The sequence below is a fragment of the Aspergillus tubingensis genome (assembly GCF_013340325.1).
Source record: "Aspergillus tubingensis WU-2223L DNA, scaffold_1, whole genome shotgun sequence".
Taxonomy (NCBI): domain Eukaryota; kingdom Fungi; phylum Ascomycota; class Eurotiomycetes; order Eurotiales; family Aspergillaceae; genus Aspergillus; species Aspergillus tubingensis.
The window spans coordinates 1,028,523-1,045,375 of NW_023336275.1; the positions used below are offsets into that span (position 1 = coordinate 1,028,523).

At 49.0% G+C, this 16,853-nt stretch overlaps 5 protein-coding genes across 5 annotated transcripts; 3 read left to right on the plus strand and 2 right to left on the minus strand.

Annotated features, from left to right (window-relative positions):
• Window positions 1-204: 204 nt before the first annotated feature.
• AtWU_00350 (uncharacterized protein) lies at window positions 205-5,743 on the plus strand (the record flags this gene model as incomplete). Its single annotated transcript, XM_035495466.1, has 6 exons — window positions 205-405; window positions 469-531; window positions 605-670; window positions 736-975; window positions 1,048-5,328; window positions 5,456-5,743. The coding sequence occupies 6 exons, from the start codon at window positions 205-207 to the stop codon at window positions 5,741-5,743; spliced, it is 5,139 nt and encodes a 1,712-aa protein (XP_035351359.1).
• A 916-nt stretch (window positions 5,744-6,659) lies between these two features.
• Window positions 6,660-7,517, minus strand: AtWU_00351 (uncharacterized protein; the record flags this gene model as incomplete). The annotated part of the gene is made up of 1 exon (XM_035495467.1): window positions 6,660-7,517. The coding sequence occupies one exon, from the start codon at window positions 7,515-7,517 to the stop codon at window positions 6,660-6,662; it is 858 nt and encodes a 285-aa protein (XP_035351360.1).
• A 2,276-nt stretch (window positions 7,518-9,793) lies between these two features.
• Window positions 9,794-11,744, minus strand: AtWU_00352 (Zn(II)2Cys6 transcription factor domain-containing protein; the record flags this gene model as incomplete). The annotated part of the gene is made up of 5 exons (XM_035495468.1): window positions 9,794-10,434; window positions 10,484-10,746; window positions 10,793-11,385; window positions 11,453-11,519; window positions 11,587-11,744. 5 exons carry the CDS (start codon window positions 11,742-11,744, stop codon window positions 9,794-9,796), a joined length of 1,722 nt encoding a protein of 573 aa, XP_035351361.1.
• Window positions 11,745-12,727: 983 nt separating this feature from the next.
• Window positions 12,728-13,789, plus strand: AtWU_00353 (MFS general substrate transporter; the record flags this gene model as incomplete). The annotated part of the gene is made up of 3 exons (XM_035495469.1): window positions 12,728-13,070; window positions 13,130-13,587; window positions 13,646-13,789. 3 exons carry the CDS (start codon window positions 12,728-12,730, stop codon window positions 13,787-13,789), a joined length of 945 nt encoding a protein of 314 aa, XP_035351362.1.
• A 627-nt stretch (window positions 13,790-14,416) lies between these two features.
• AtWU_00354 (tRNA lysidine(34) synthetase) lies at window positions 14,417-16,455 on the plus strand (the record flags this gene model as incomplete). The annotated part of the gene is made up of 3 exons (XM_035495470.1): window positions 14,417-14,561; window positions 14,612-14,794; window positions 14,849-16,455. 3 exons carry the CDS (start codon window positions 14,417-14,419, stop codon window positions 16,453-16,455), a joined length of 1,935 nt encoding a protein of 644 aa, XP_035351363.1.
• Between the last annotated feature and the right edge of the window lie 398 nt (window positions 16,456-16,853).

Below are 16,853 nucleotides of genomic sequence, written 5' to 3' on the forward strand. Positions count from 1 at the left end.
CGCGAGAGTCCTCGAAACGCCCTGTTGCTTTCAGGATAGGGCAAGCCTTCCACGGCCTCGAACTTTCGCGGCAATTGACAACATTTGCACCTGACGCGGCCAGCGAGGATGACACTTCATCGGAATATGTGGAGTAAGAACAATACCCTTCAGCAATATAGGCCCTACCTACTAAGATGCAAACTCAACAGTATCGTGCATGTAATGGGAATCTCGCGACCGGAATGCATGAGCTTGGAAGCTGTCTTCGGTGATCACTTCGCCTCTCACACCGAACGACGAGAATTCGTATATCGAAGCAATGCGAGTCATTTTCTCTTTGGAGATCTGACTGGCCACTATGTTGAGAAAGAGGCACTCCAACTGTTAGCTGGGTTACTTCAATTTCGACGGTCGGGCGAAGGGGTAGGTGTTCTCAGCATATCAGACTTACAGAAGGGCAACAAGTACTGACATTACATGAGGCAGGCTAGTTACAGTCGATCTATTATCTTCATTGCTTATGAGCTGGGGGCCTTGGTTGTGGAAAGAGTTCGTTCTCCTCTGAAGCACACTTAACAGTCCGCTGGCAGCAGGATATGTTTCTGATACAAGTGATGTACAGGCTATTGCGATTGCTGGTTTCCATCAAACTAGCTGGACTAGTATATTCACCGATACTGTGAGATTTGTGAGTTGAATATGGACGCGTTGGAAGGATCGCGAGCACCAGGACTTATTTTGACATGGTGACAGATTTTCGCAGGCTGTTTCCACCGCAGGACGGATGCCCCCTCATTCGATGCCCGGATATGGAAGTTTCTAGAGATACATAAAACAGAAGAATGGGGTCATCTCATCAGTCCAACTGCAATCAGGGCGTTGGCAGAGACCGCCATGGAATCAACCGGTCTGTTTCTCAGCTCCCGCATCACCTTGCGCACTCGGATAATTAGCATCTATGCCAATCCGGAGACACCGGGAAAGATTGATTCAGTGAGTGATCAATCAGCATTATACACAGGTCTATGTGAGATACATTGGTTCTGACTTGAGGATTGACTCTAGGCATTTGATGAATCCACCGCGGTTCTAGGTATATGTACTGAGTTGGCTCTACCCGAAGAACCCACCGGCGAAGCGCATAGCCCGCTCACCTCTAGGCTGTCTGACATGGTCTTCAATGGATCATGCAGCTGGAATCGATCGTCATCGCGCACCGCCATTGAACGAACCCTACTATCAATGGCCCTTCCGCACCGTCAGTTCCTGTCAACACGCGTCATAGACTCACATCCAGTTTTTAGAAGCTCGGAGTATAGATTGTGGAAGACATCCAGAGGCCCCCAGATATTGTATATTCATGGTGAAAATCAACGGTTGACTACCGAGGCAGCTGAGCAGGTTATTCTGGCATGGCAACGGGAGCGGTTTGACAAGAACCTTTATGACACTGAAGTACACCCATTCTCTTTCTCCCGCTATGATCGAGCGCGTAACTCGATGGACGCCATAGTTAGTACCCTTTTGGTCTACAGCTTCTCACGCCTCGCTGAAGGCGTGCCCAACTTCACTACCTGGCTCTTGGAAAACCAGGGTTTGCTGCAGCACGGGTGGACCGACAAGGATCTGCAGAATATTTTGTGCCTAATGCTGCGAGATCACATAGAAAGTACAATGTTGTGTCTACAAAATGCTGATGACTGTAATACCGCCGAAAGTCGAAAGGTGTACTGGAAGGCCATTGCGAAAGCCTATAAGTTTACAGACATGCGCCCGAAGCTTCTCATAACATCAAGGAGGCCCGACGCCTTAAAGGAAGAGCTCCAACTCAGTGCCCCTAACATGACCCTACACTGTTACAGGGTAGGAGTGGGCAAGCCGCATGACTGCGAACTGGGTAACTGTCCCAGGGAGATGCTTATATCGCGTTTCTGTCCCTGTGAACACAGAAAGGCTTACATGCAAGCCCGTTTGAAAGAGCTTGCCTCAATGAATTGTGCTGTTCTGAGTGCGATCATGGATATCATCTCGTCTCATACGGGATGGCCCGAAGTCACATCTTCACAGACACATCTGCGATTTGATCAGTTCTTCAGCCGTCTATCTGTACACAGCACGACTCAGTCTGTTCTCGAAGACATATTATGCACCTTGCCAGACAGGTCTTGGATTCGCTCAACTCTCACCTGGAGCTTGTGTGGATACCGACCACTGTCATACCAGGAAATGGCAATGTTTTGTCGCTATCAGTTAGACCCAGGGGTTGAACAGCTACTCGTGAATATTGAATCCAGTATAGACCAGCCAGATATGGCCTACTGGATGAAGGGACTGCTGGAACCCCATCAGAACCAAGTCTGCATTCGTCAAGAGATCTTGGAAGTCTTCGCACGCGATGGCGATAGCCCTTGGACAGAGATCCGGTCGAATGGGCCTCAACAGACCTGCTGGTTCTTATATCGCTTTCTGACCTCGGCGAGGATCCAGAGGCAACTCTTGAGCATCTACCATGGATATCAGGAGAGGGTCTACTCTTCCAAGGAGCATATCACTCCACCACTGGTGTCAGATGGTCAGGATATAATCTATTATGCGACTGAATCTTTCCCATATCACTTATCCAAGGCCCCACTAGTACTTCAAGAAATTGCACCGGTCCTCCTAGAACGCAATGGGCCGTTGAGCGCCTGGATGAAGGTTTATTGGGCGATGCAAAACCCTTATTCTCGGCCGAAATTGTCCGATCTGGACCCTGCAGGCGTGTCCCTTCTCACACTGGGGCTCCAAAGCTTTGGGCTCCATGAATCCTTAAGTCAAAGTGGACATGAACTGCCTATCAGGGTAGCAGGGCTCTCTGAGGCCATGCGGGTAGGGGATGAAGATGCTGTTCTTTACTACCTGAACCAGTCCCATGGTTCCTTGTCAGTTTCGCTATTATGGAGAGCAGTTTTTCTGGACATGGCACGCGTGGTGGATACCCTTCTGAAGTATGGGATGGACCCCAATCCTTCCCCGGATCCTGACATCTTCTATCCTTCCCCGCTGTACCTAGCATGCAGTCTCGGCCATTGCCAGATCGTACAGACCTTACTGAAAGGAGGCGCTAACATTGATATTCTTATGGATGGTTATGTTGGCATCATGTTCAAGGCAGCTGCAGAAGGAGCTGATGATACCATTCGGGCGATCGCGGCTGTCCAACACACACTCTTGGATGCGCCCCAACCATACACACCCCTCTACGCGGCATGTTCCCGAGGTTTGTGGAAGACAGTAGAAACTCTGGTACAGCTCGGTGCCAGTGTCGACCTCCCATTTGACGGCAACAATGCTGAGCGAGGGTGGCAACCTCTATGTATTGCTGCCTTATATGGCTATCCCAGAACTATTCGAATACTCTTAGACAATGAGGCTGATCCTAATCTGAGGGGCCCGGGTGTCAATATCACGGCTCTGTCACTGGCTGTTTGCGAGTCAGGAGATCCAGAATGTGTCCGCTTGCTCCTTGGCCACGGTGCGAATCCCAACCACGAGCTCCACCAACCTGTCTTTCCAGTGCTCCTGTCCCAGAAGACAACGCAACTAAATGCCAAGCTTGAGATTTTGGATGTTCTAGTTAACCACTCTAACCCGGTCGATGTCAACGCCGTCGACAACTGCTGGTACCGTGCTATGACACCTCTGATGTATGCTGCAGCATCCGGGGATTGTAATCTTGTCAGGTGGCTTTTGTCGCATGGGGCAAACATTGCCATGGTTGATGAGAAAAAGCAGAATGCACTGTTTCATGCCGTTGAATGGCATCACAACTCAGTCGTGCAACTTCTACTCGAACAGGGCTCCCCACTTATAGAGAAGAACACGGAGGGCACTACAATGCTTGAACTCGCCATCGAGGAAGTTGCCATTCTGCAGCTCCTCTTGGACGCGGGAGCTGATCCGGAACTGGAAAGCAGCGACGGTTCGACCGCGATCAACAAGGCCGCCAGCCAAGGCCAAGTGGATTCTATTCGTGTGCTCATCAGGCGAGGTGTGAACGTCCACCACCGGGACGACGCGGGGTGGAGTCCCCTTCTTGATGCTTGCGGAACGACTCCCAATGAAGAGGCTGTCCGCATCTTATTGGAATCTGGGGCTAGATCGACAGACACAACCCCAGGGGAACAGACTCCTTTGCACCAGGCTGCAATTAAAGGGCAACTAGACATTCTCAAGATATTGCTTGAATATCGCAATGTGCTGAATATCGATGCACAAGATAATGAGAAGGACACTGCTCTTGCGGCCGCTGTCCGATGCAATGAACTTGAATGTGTTGTCACACTCATTCGGGCCGGTGCTAACATCAACTTGGCATCTCATAAAGGATGGACGGTTTTTCTGTATGCTTTGGTCTTAGAGCGACCACCAGAGCTCATCAATATGCTTTTATCCCAGCCAGACCTGGATATACATAGCGTCACAGAGGGGTGGGGAGCCGCGATTCACATTGCCTGCCAACATCTGCAACTCGACACGGTTTATAAATTGATATCCCGTGGAGCAGATGTCAACCAGCGAATAACAGGGCCTAATTCTACCCCATTGATTTCCATCTGCAACCCCCGACCCTCTGGAAAAATGAATCGCCAAGAGAGCCTGGACCGACAGGAACACCTTGTCCGCGAACTGGTCCAGCAGGGGGCTGACATCTCGGCGGAGCACGGCTTTATTGTCTATAATCCGCTTTCAGCTGCGTGTCTTGGTACAGGTAGGAGTATCATCAAATATTTGCTCTACAAAGGCGCTTCCCTCCAGCTTCGAGACCCACTGGGCCGTCTGGCAATTCATTTTGCTGCTGCCAACGGGCTGGAAAATTTCGAGACCGTACACCACGCCGCTCCTAGGCTTCTTATGGCGCCAGATAAAGCCAAGAAAATTCCCCTTCACTGGGCAGCTCAGTTTGGTCGCGCCCAAACCGTTGAGGCAATTCTGAACTATGTGAGCCTCCCAGCAGACCGGCAACGATACTTGAATGAAGCCGACATTGATGGTTGGACTCCGCTCTGCTGGGCACTTCGGCCCACAGAGTTGTTTTGGGACCCTAACATGCCCTCCGAGTATGCCAACTATGCAGAAACCGTTCGATTTCTGCTGGACAACGGCGCGAATCCGTCGGTACGCTGCCGCCTGGGCAGTGAGCATGACTTGTATACGCCCCTCCAGCTAGCCCGTCTCCATGACGCCGGTGATGCAATCATCGAGCTTCTCCAAGAGGCTTTAGGCAGTAGTATTTCAGACAGTCAGGACCTATCTAGTAAAGTATATAATCGACCTCATGGATATTTCTGTGGAATTTGCTTCACGGTGAGTAACCTTCTACATTATTTGCACCATGCTTGTTTCTGGGCCAGTGGGTATACTAACCTGTTCGTCACTCCCTCTCCGACTCAAGTGTATCTATGGAATCGCTTACGACTGTTCCATTTGCCAGAACTTCCTGGTCTGTCGAAAGTGCTACGGTCGGATAGACATTTACTTGGGCGATCGGCCGGTCCCTGGACCTGACGCGCATGTTCACAAGTTCCAATTATGGGACAGCGATGAGCCAGAATTCCAGAAAACCTGGCCGACTTCGCCTTCTGACGTTAACGAGTGGTCGAGCCAAGGGCTGGACAATCATGCTGGCAGTGACGCGAATGATCTTATTTTAGAAGATCCTCCTGGGTCTGTCGGCAGTAGCACAGCATCTGGATCTAAGAATCACGATGATAGGTGGTAGGATAGGGACGAGAAGTGAATCATTGCTTGACGTACAGTTTAGTGTGACATATTATCTTGATGGAAACATGTTAGATGATATCGATAATATTTGGACACTTTGTTGTAGGAATGATCTCATAGCTTTAATGACCCAGTAACCATTATGACAGTCTATGATGTCGCAGTTATCAACTACGCCTTCTCGAAGGTAGGTAGGGTCAGATCCCAATGAACAAGCTGGCTAGTTGGGAAGACATACAGCTCATCGTAGGCTGCAGGGTGCTTAATACATCATACATACACTTTCCCTCGAAACCTAGCGGAAAAGGAGGAGGGGAATAAGTAATTACATTGTCCGTATGTGCTAATATATAAAATTCTTCCCACAATCCGAAGCTCATATGACAAGACTCCCCGTATACATAAATCCATGCACATATGCAGGTGATGACCATCTCTCCTATCCCACAAGTCATTCGGGATATCCCACTGCAGCATTCATCGCCAATAAGCCCATGTCTCCATATGCCGGATAATAACCGCGGATCATAAAAACAATACTAGTGCTTTCTTTTGGAGTTCTATCACAATCAGGCGGTTTTATCTCTTGACATGCACGCATGGTAAATAGTCACTTTTATCGGTGTAAAGAATCTTACTGTGTGAGAAGATGGAGTACGACGCGGGCTATGAGTTGTCGGTTGACAGGTCTCTGTCAAGTGTACCCAGTATGGGTCGGGGCTAATGCTGGGTCTGCCAGCGGTTGGTTCTGGGGGACTGTATGTAAAGCTCAGGCACACAAGAGATGTGGCGTCGCAAATCTGATCGAAGGACAGTGGGTATCATTGTAGAATATGCTTAAATGTTCATCCAGAATAGTTCCACGATATATAATTTGAGACGCGAGTGTCTCCATAAGATTATATTGAAGGGCACTACCCTCCAGGCCTCTCGTTCATTGCTGGCAGTTCAGCCGGGTATCCTCCATCTGGCGGTACTTTATATTTCCCCGGTCCCGGCATGGGATAGTACGTATCAGCTGGTAATTCTGCCGTAAATCCTTGCTTAGGATCCTGCCGATACTGCTGCGCAAAGGCATAGGGCGTCTGCGAAGTCATTGACTCCGACCGTGAATACTCACTCGGGGACATGGGCACCTGGTATGATGATCGTCGGGACCGTTCATCCGGCTGCATCATAACGGCAGTATGTGTTCGGTCCGCTGGGTTATACGTCCTGAGCACCCCGTCTTCCATGATACCATGCAAGACACCTGCGTCGAGAAGTTCGGCTTTCTTGATCAGGCGATCCACTAATATCTTGGATGCAGCGCGCAGCTGGCTCTTCACGAACGAAATCAGTGTTATGTTGCATTCGATCTCGACGTCTTCGCGCAGACACAGTCCTCCATTGTTATTCCCCGCGGATTGTGTAACTGTAAAGGCAGGCGACGGGTCGTTGATTGGGTTCTCTAAAATGCGATACGTGTTGCGCAGATCGACTCCCATGGGCGCGTAGGTGTGGGTTTTGAGCCCCCATGGCTCGTCGTGGAAGCAGCCTTTAAAGCTGATTGTTCCGGGGACGTAGCGCACTCGCTCGGTAATCTCGTACCATGTTGAGTAGTACTCGTCTGCTGGGGCGTTGCGCGGTGCTTTGATGGGGTGGTGGGATATGACGAGGGGGTTGAGGGAGATGATCTCGCCGTGGTTGTGGAGAATGTCGATGGCTAGTTGTCGGGGGATGTTGGAGGGAAGGGAGATAGTGTTGGTGTAGACTTCTTTCTTGCGAAGCATTCTGGTGGACTGCCGTCAGTTGCGGACTGTGGTTGTGGAGATGCAGGGCAAGATGGTAGGGAGGCGCGCAGACTATGGTGGTGATGATGATGATGATGACGAGATAGTTGTTGATGCCTGCGTGGGAGAAGAAGTGGGGGTCAGCCGACCTCGTATTCGGCAGCTCAACCCAGAGTTTATCATGACGGACCAATGTCAGCCATCAGAGCGGAAGCAGAGATAGAAGTAAGCAACAAGGTAATTGTTCGCCTAGCAGGTTGATCTTTGACTTAGTATACCTAGGATCAACCTAGTATATAAAGGGTAAGTACTTCGCGAGAGTGGATTCATTCAGCTCCTGGGCATTCAGTGACCGTGTATCGCTGCCATGACAGTAGATAGTATGCTTTGGTATCACTTCAAAGGGCCATAGGACATATTCAATAAGGCATTGCAATAGGGGAAAGTCAATTGTTGTCTTTCAATTCCCAATGAACTATGGAATCAAATAACTCTAATGGGTTAGACTCAGAAGTGGGGAGCCTGGAAAATCACTTACCTAATCAAGATTCTGCCTTGTCGGTTTAATGTTCCTCCCTTCCGAAGGTATACCTCTCATAGTTGATTCCTGGGGAACCAATGGTGATTACACCTCCACCAAAGAATAAACTTGTTCAAGCAGTAACTTCGAGCCTTCTAGCCCGTGCAGTCACTATTGCCCCCTTATATATTGTCTTGCGATAATTTCTTGTCTTCATCTCGAAGGGGTCTGAAGCTTCTGTTGCGGTATATTAGTCCGTTGGATATACTAGCGAGGTATCGACTTACATACTCATAGTAGCAAATCCAGGTCTCATGAATCCTCCCAAGCTTAGCATCGGCTGTCTACTCCGTCGTTGGGTTAGGTTTTTAAAGGAGAAGGGTTACGCATCGGAGACTAACAAGGCCATCAACAAACTCATCCATCATTCTTTGTTCACGTTCCAACCAATCCAGGTGAGATTGTTTAATCGACTCGGACATGAATGTTTGCGCGCGACCAAAATCCATTCATAACACTCTATCAAAGCTTATCTGAACCATCATATTACGAGGATACGGATCTCCATGGTAAACACCAGCACGGTGCATCTCAAGCAGTATCTGCCGGAGCTTATGGAGCCGTTTTGGGGAGTAATTCGATAGATCAATTGGGTGAACATCTGGTATATACTCCATTAAAACTGCGTTCACAGACAAGGTATCCTCGATGAAGTCTTGAAGATGTGGTAGATGTTGAACTGGGTTTATGTGTTCGATTAGACCATAGAAATCTGGGATATCTCCTCGGTCACAGAAACCATGTTCTCGCAGTCGCAGAAAGGCTGTGCTCTCGCACTTGAATGGATTGGTCTCGCGAATTCGTGGGCGGGTTCGACGCCCGACAGGTAATGGCTGTGGAGAGTGATACTACGTGTAATCAAAGGGTCAATGGCCGTGGCAAGGATACTAGGCCGACTGCTTCATGACGCTTACCACTTTCAAGACGCAATCTTTCCCGCGCCATGTCGTGCGGAAAATACAAGATACCGGTGACTTCCTGATCTGATCCACAAAGATGACCTCATGAAGGCTGATAGCTGTCATGGCTGCTGGTTCTGGTGGTGCAAAGGACATCGAAATTCTATGGTGTCGGCAACCCCTTTGGTGACAAGCAATAAACGATAACTGCATACGAGGCTGGGGCTTCCCATACCTCCTCACATGACCCCCACATGATCTGATATCTGTCCCGCAGCCATGCAGAAAGGAACTGGCCCGCTGTAGAAAGTCGGCAAGCAACGTTTGAGGAGGATTTACTCATTGAGGACAGAATTTACCGGATACACAGGCTGCCACTCCCGATATCTCAGTAGTGACGAGTCCATTCAAGGTAGATAGTCCTTTATCTCCAGATTAACCAAGTCCCTCTCGTCATGATTTTCCACGGCTTTTGAACTAATAGTAGCTCTAGGCTTTCACACTCAGCCTTCTCAAACCACCCGAGCCTCCTAACAGAACGTCACAACAGTGATTATGACTGATAGTTGGCTGTGATGGAGACTGCGGTATGGGGCAAGTGAAAACATAAAAGTGACTTTAAGCTGTCCGGGCACCAGTCATATAATGCGCACAGTCTTCCAGTGCTAGAGGCTACTTTATAAATAGTGGTTTGCCATGTTGGACGGTGGTGGCATACTTCTCCAACTACTACTCCTACTCAGGCATGCACCCTTCCCTTTCAGTCGATCATAATATATCATTCAGTCGAAGGGCTTTTAGAATTCAGGCCCCTGAAATGAATGTACAGCTGATTGCTGCTCCACTGGGATTCCTCCTATCCATGTCAGATCTTGTAACATCTGGTGCCATACTATAGCATCCCAATCTTCGATCACAGCGGGCTCTGTGACTAGAGGAGAATCTTCAGGTACTGGCCCCGGCAATGGATCGGGGTTCTCAACTTCCTCTTTTCTTGATGTTTCTCTAGGAAGTTGTATTCCTTGAGACTTTGTGCGACTTTTTTCTAGCCATGAGAGCATGGACCCGGTCACTGCACGGCAATTATCCCAAACATCGTTGCCTCGTGACATTGTCTCCATCTTCTGCATGGCTGCAAGACCGAGATTGTGGATATCTCTGCTATGAACTTCGAGTGACTTGTCTTCTGTTGCGGCAGCCGAAAGCAAGCTCAACTTCGATAGAACAAGGAGGCCGTACCAGATAGAGGTGTAGCTGAACATAGGGAGATTAGGTGTTACCGAGGCTGGCGTTGCGAGGAATGCTGTCACAATATTGAATGCGGAACGCGCAATACGGAGGAGCCGATGTTGATTATGCTGGTGATGGCTATCTCTTTGACTAAGTGCATGTCCGAGAACAATTGCCGGAATTGCATTGAGCTCCAATCGCAGCGCCCCTATTGAAGTAAGTAAATGAATAAGCTGAACAGTGTCAGGTAAACACACAGGTATTATAGTTTTTGTTCTGTGCGAAAAGCTGCTCTATTTGATTCTCAAGTACGTCAATAGACCGGAATAGTTGGTCCTTATTTATTGCGTGAATAGGGTCATCGACCTCTAGCTCTGCTTTTCGAGCAAGTAATTGGATATCAATCAGTGCTTTGATGTACTGGTCACTGGGATACTCTGCTCTCTGCCCTAAGCGTTCGGCACAATAATTGACCCAGTCCGTATGCTTCATGTTAAGCTGTCGCCGGAATATTGAGGCCCTTGTTGCGTTAGTGGACAATCCCGTACCGATTGCGAAAGTCTCACTTAGAACATAGATAATAGCAACCTAAAAATGCGCGCTGCCCGTCAGGGGTCAGATAGAGTACTTGGCCCCCCTGGGAACCATCCATGTCTTCCCCATGGTCATAAATGTGTCGCATTCTGAAATTGTCGTATCTGTCAAGCCCCAAGTCAACAACGATAGCCATAGCCATCTGAAGAAGCATATACACCTGGGTATGGTAGTTGCGCCAATGATAATGAGACCATGCAATATGAACCAACAAGCCACGAAGTATGTCCATGTCCCTCTCCATATTCATCATTATACGGGTAGATATCACAGATCGAACTTCCAATTCGAACTTCTGCTGAAGAGCGGGCTTGTGCTCGAGACAAGCCGTCATTATGCATAATAGGAGAAAGGGAGACTTCTCACGCAATTCACCAAAGTTTACTTCATGTATAAGGACGAATGGGAACAGAGGCATCAAGTCGGTGCTGAATTTCAGGAGGAGCTCTTCACCTTCCGCAATATTGAGAAGTTCCCTATCAATGAAGTCGTTGCGCCATTTGGGCTTGGGGCTTACAGAACAGGTTTGCGTTTCTGATACGGGTGTCAAATTCATTCCCGAGCCCTATTGAAGAAAAGTCAATGTATATTAATCCGGGGGGCAAGGGCCCGGATCAGGTCGGAGTAGATACCTTATCAGCGTGCACTTGAGCAGCAAGTCTGTCGACCTGGTGCTGAATGGTATCAATGCGGCTATTTCTGGAGACAGGTGTACAATGTTACCCAACAGCCTGCACCGGCATAAGGTAAGTAGTCATGGGCGAACCTGATGCTTGTATTCCTGAGCGAGCCGTCTGGGAAGGTACAGTGGCGATCAAGTCTCGCACATCGCTGACACCGTCCATTGTCAATCAAGACGCATTTCGCTTTCAATTGAATACATCGTATACACGCATGCCGCCTTGACGGGGTTTTTGGATGCATTGCACTCTGCGTTGAGAAATACTTTGGTCTGGGGTGGTGGATGACTAAAGTAGAGTGTCGGAGACACACAATCACGGCGTGGATCGGAGTCGGCCTCGAGTCGGTCACGGGGCCGGAACCGGCGCCGGCCTACCCTAACAGTAGACTACCCAATTCAGTAACTGTCAGGAAATAGGGTTAGCATAAAAGTTGACTGCCATGACCACCAAATCTATCGCTTTGCTCATGATCAGACTTATTATTGATGTCTTCAAATTCACCTGACATAATGTCCAGGACACAGGCCGTTGGTTCTGTGAAGCTGTACAGCATTTTGGCCGGTATCATGATAGCCACGTTCCTGATATCATTGGATGTTTCTATCATTGCTACTGTAAGCTCACTGAAACTTGCTGCTTTCATTATTATTCTTCGCGTGGCTAATATCATCTTTCAAGGCCATCCCCTCGATATCGACTCAATTCCATGCTACGACAGACATCGGCTGGTATGGAGCTACATATCCTCTCACGATGTGCGCTCTTCAACCTATCAGTGGCAAGCTCTCTTCGTTGCTGTCATTGCGATGGACATACCTTTCTTTTTATGGCATATTCCTTCTAGGATCTCTGATATGCGGGGTGGCAAGCAGTTCCAAGATGTTCATAATTGGAAGAGCAGTTTCTGGTGCTGGAGGGTCTGGGATAGTATCGGGTGGACTCTCTGTCATTGCGTTGATAACTACTCCGGAACAGCGCCCCCTGTTTACTGGGCTGGTGACATCTCTCTATGCTTTGGGGACTGCTGTCGCTCCAATCATCGGAGGCGCTCTAGCTGAGCATACCTGGAGGTGGTGTTTTCTCATCAACCTTCCAGCAGGAGCAGTGACTGTCGTGACGTTGCTTTTGTTTTTCCATCCTCCTCAAACCACTGGGACACAAGGTGTGCCCTTCTTGAAACAACTTGATTTAATCGGATGCGCTCTCTTCATACCCTCCGTCATAATGGTGATGTTGGCGTTGCAGTGGGGCGGTGATGAATATTCCTGGAACTCGGCGACCGTGGTCGGACTTTTTGTCGGCTTTGCCGTGACGATGACAATCTTCATCTGCTGGGAGTGCTACATGGGCGATAAGGCTATGGTCCCCATTGTACTTCTGTGGGGCAGGTCCACAATGCTTAGTCTTGCATTTGCCTTTTTGTTTCTGGGTTCATTCGTCATTCCGGTCTACTATCTACCCGAATGGTTTCAGATCGTCAAGTCAGCAAGCCCTATCCGCAGCGGAGTCATGCTTCTACCTTCGGTATGCACTCAGGTTTTTGGTTCTCTTGTCTGCGGGATCTCAGGTAAACACAGAATAATTTACTTCGTCTATGTACATTCTACTGACGCTTTATAACTATAGCCAAGCACCTCAGATATTACAATCCGTGGCTCCTGGTGGGCTCTGTCTTTCTCTGCATCGCCAACGGTCTATATACGACACTCACTGCATCCTCATCATCTGCATCTTGGATTGGTTATCAGATCTTTCAGGGCCTGGGATGTGGATTTGCAGCCCAGATTCCCTTGCTTACAGTTCAGCTTGTATTGAAGGACATACCGCGGTACATTCCAGTTGGAATAGCGACTGTCCTCTTCACGCAATACTTTGGAAGTGCAGTAATGCAAAGCATAGGAGGCGCTATCTTCCAGAACGAGCTGAAGAAGCAGCTACAAGTTCAAGCATCGTTGGATAATAAGCAGATTGAGATACTTCTGAATGCTGGAACCCTAAAGGTGCGGGAAGCTGCTGCGCAAGCATTTCCGGACCGCTTGGTCGATATCATCAATGCATACAATGAAGCCATCACGACTATCTTTGTGAGTTGATCCCCAGTTCTATAACTTCTTCATCGGGTTACTAACGATTATAATACAGTATCTTCCAATAGCTGGTAGCGCTCTGGCATTCATTCTGGCCGGTGGTATTTCATGGCTCAATACTCGCTCGACTCCGAAAGATGATGTAGACTGTACAGAGGAAGCGGATCAACTCCAGTCTGACAAGAATGCCAATGTGTGAGATCAACACCGTGCCTGTGGTCATCAGGGATGTCACTCCAGGAGAAATATATTCTGTACTAGTACCTCGGACCGTCAACAGGTGGTATATTTTCGCACGACAACGGCATACGCACACTACTACGTTTCACTATTCAGGTACCCCTCCAAATTGTCTCACAGGCGATCCTATGTTTCTGCAGGGTGTCGAGCACAAAGCAACGACCATACATTACTTCACTATATTTCTTAACAACATACTCCTTGACAGTGTCGGAAGTTTATTTTCCCGATGACAAGACCACGTGACTTTAGATTTAATTGGTTGACAGAAGTCGACCGCATTAACATCAATATACATCCTGAATAGAGCTTTTCGCGTCTATTACCCCAACAGCCATGCCCATCGGGCTCTTGTAACACTATGCACACACATAAACATACAAACTGAATTCGCATTCCATATGCTGGTCCAAAAACGGCACTCGTCCCAGCCGTCCACATCACTTAATTCAATCCCCCTTCTACCGTATGTTTATAATCCTACGATCCACAAATGGTAGAACTCAATATTCCATAGTATCAAATACCAGTCCTCAATGTCCTCTTGACATTCAGTTTATCACAACCAGCCAAACGACCATTTGCCATGGCAATATCCCATCTCCACCGCCACACCTCCCCCGGCCCCCTAACCGTCAAACACTTCATCGACTCCTTTCAACGCATATGGCTGGAGTCACGACCAGCCCGAACAGGGCGGAAACATGACCCTCATCTCCCACGCAGACTCGGTTTGCTCCCTCCCATGCACCTACTTTAGTCCCAAATTAACACCCACCAGGCCTCGCCATAAGCGGCGGCGCCGACTCCATGGCCCTCGCCTACCTCTGCAAACAATGGGAACTTACCCAGAGGCAAACAAGCAACAACACCGTCTCCGTGACAGCATTCGTCGTGGACCACAAAGCCCGCGAGGAGAGTACTCGCGAAGCGAACATGGTTGCAGGCTGGCTTGACGATATGGGTATATCACTCCCATACATCTCATGATTCCATCATATATTAACCACAACAACAGGCCTAAAGACACAAATCCTCCCCTTGACCTGGCCATCCCACTCCATCTCCGCCTTCGAAACCCACGCCCGGCGCCTCCGCTTCCAAGCTCTCGGGCAGGCCTGTCGAGCACAGAACATCGAGACTCTCCTAATGGGCCACCACCAAGACGACAACGTCGAGACGACCCTCTGGCGTCTCTGCACGGGGGCAAGGGGCGCCGGACTAGCGGGTATTCCGGCGGTGACGCGTATTCCTGAATGTCATGGGTTGTTTGGGGTTGCGGAGAGTGGATCTTCAATGTCATTATCGAAACCGGCAAACTATACTAGCTATCGCATCAAGACTACGAATAACAACGAACTAAGACTTACAAAATCACCACCAACCCCCACAACCCAGGACCAACAAAAGCAGTATCTAATATCAACAGGCGGCATCTCAATAACCCGCCCCCTCTTATCCTTCCCCAAACGATCCCTCCTCGCAACATGCAAAGAAAACAACATCCCCTACGTCGACGATCCAACGAACTTCGATCCAACGTTGACTCCCAGAAATGCCATACGGAGTCTCCTCTCGGAGAAGAAACTTCCACGTGCGCTGCGCGAAGAATCTATACTTTCATTGATGAGGAAGAGCAATTCGCTTCTGAGGTCTGTAACGGAGGACTCAAATGAGATTCTTGAGCGATGCGAGGTTATTGAATTCGCGCCGGATACGGGGTGTTTGATTATCAAGTTCCCTCCACCATCTCCATCAGAGAAACCCACCCCAACTGAAACGAATAAAGACACATCATCCCTAACCCTCCGACGCATCACCGAACTCATCTCCCCATTCCCGGAGAACCATTTCTCATTGCGGAGTTTCGAGCCTTTTGTTTCTCGTGTTTTCCCTTCTTCTCCTCCCTCTTCCATATCCATATCACAGGAACGAGGAAATGCCCCAGCAAAGCAACAATCTTTCACGCTAGGCGGCGTTATGTTCCAGCCTCTTCGATGCGATTCACCACCACCCCCTTCCTCAACCACCACCACAACCACACCGGATATCACGAACCATGGAAATACATACCTCCTCACCCGCCAACCATACATGCGGAACCGCCTCCCTATTCTTCCCATCACTGTGCCTATCTACCCACCCTCATCCTCATCCTCATCCTCATGCTCTTCAACCCAGCACAGCGGGAACACAGAAACGTCCCAAATACCCATTAGTACATCGGACTGGCATCTCTGGGATAACAGGTACTGGTTCCGAGTTACGGGGACGAGTATACCGCCTCCATCAGGGGCAGGACCGACGTCGCTGTCGCTGGTTGTGCGGCCGCTACAAAAGTCTGATTTGAAGGGTATTCGCATGGCTGCGGACAAGGAGGAGATGCGAGCGTTGATGGATCGGTTGGGACGGGATGCGCCGGGGTTGGTACGGTTTACTTTGCCGATGTTGGTATTGGTTGGGGATGGGGGGAACGAGGTGCCGGTGGCGTTGCCGACTATGGAGATGTGGTTGCCTGGAGCTGAAGATACTCTAAAGTCAATGTCTTGCACTGTCCGGTGGGAGTGGATGTATAAAATGATTGATCGGGAACCGTTGGAACGGATGCGTTGGTTGAAGAACTAGCTAAGCTATGCTACAAAGAGATTTCCAGACAAGGAATGTACGCATAAGTGAAAATATCACAGAGAATAGGAAAGGAAGAGATCGACATGCATAACCCGCCAACCCGAAGCAAACCCCGTCGGATGCAGTCCAGAATAGCCAAGCAGACCCGCAGGCTATGCCACGACACAAAGGAAAGAGAAGTGTTATGCACAGTGCGGAATAAATGAACGACGCTCCTGAGCATCACCATGGCTCAGACGCCAAAACCACCGTAAAATAGATTCCAAGAAAGAAATGAAGGAAGGAAAAGAAAGGGCATCTCCAGTAACAGGCATACACTCATATCCAGTTCGAAGATATCCCAGGAAAGAAACAAAACATTAGAATAATGAAAATGTACGTCATGATGCGAGCCT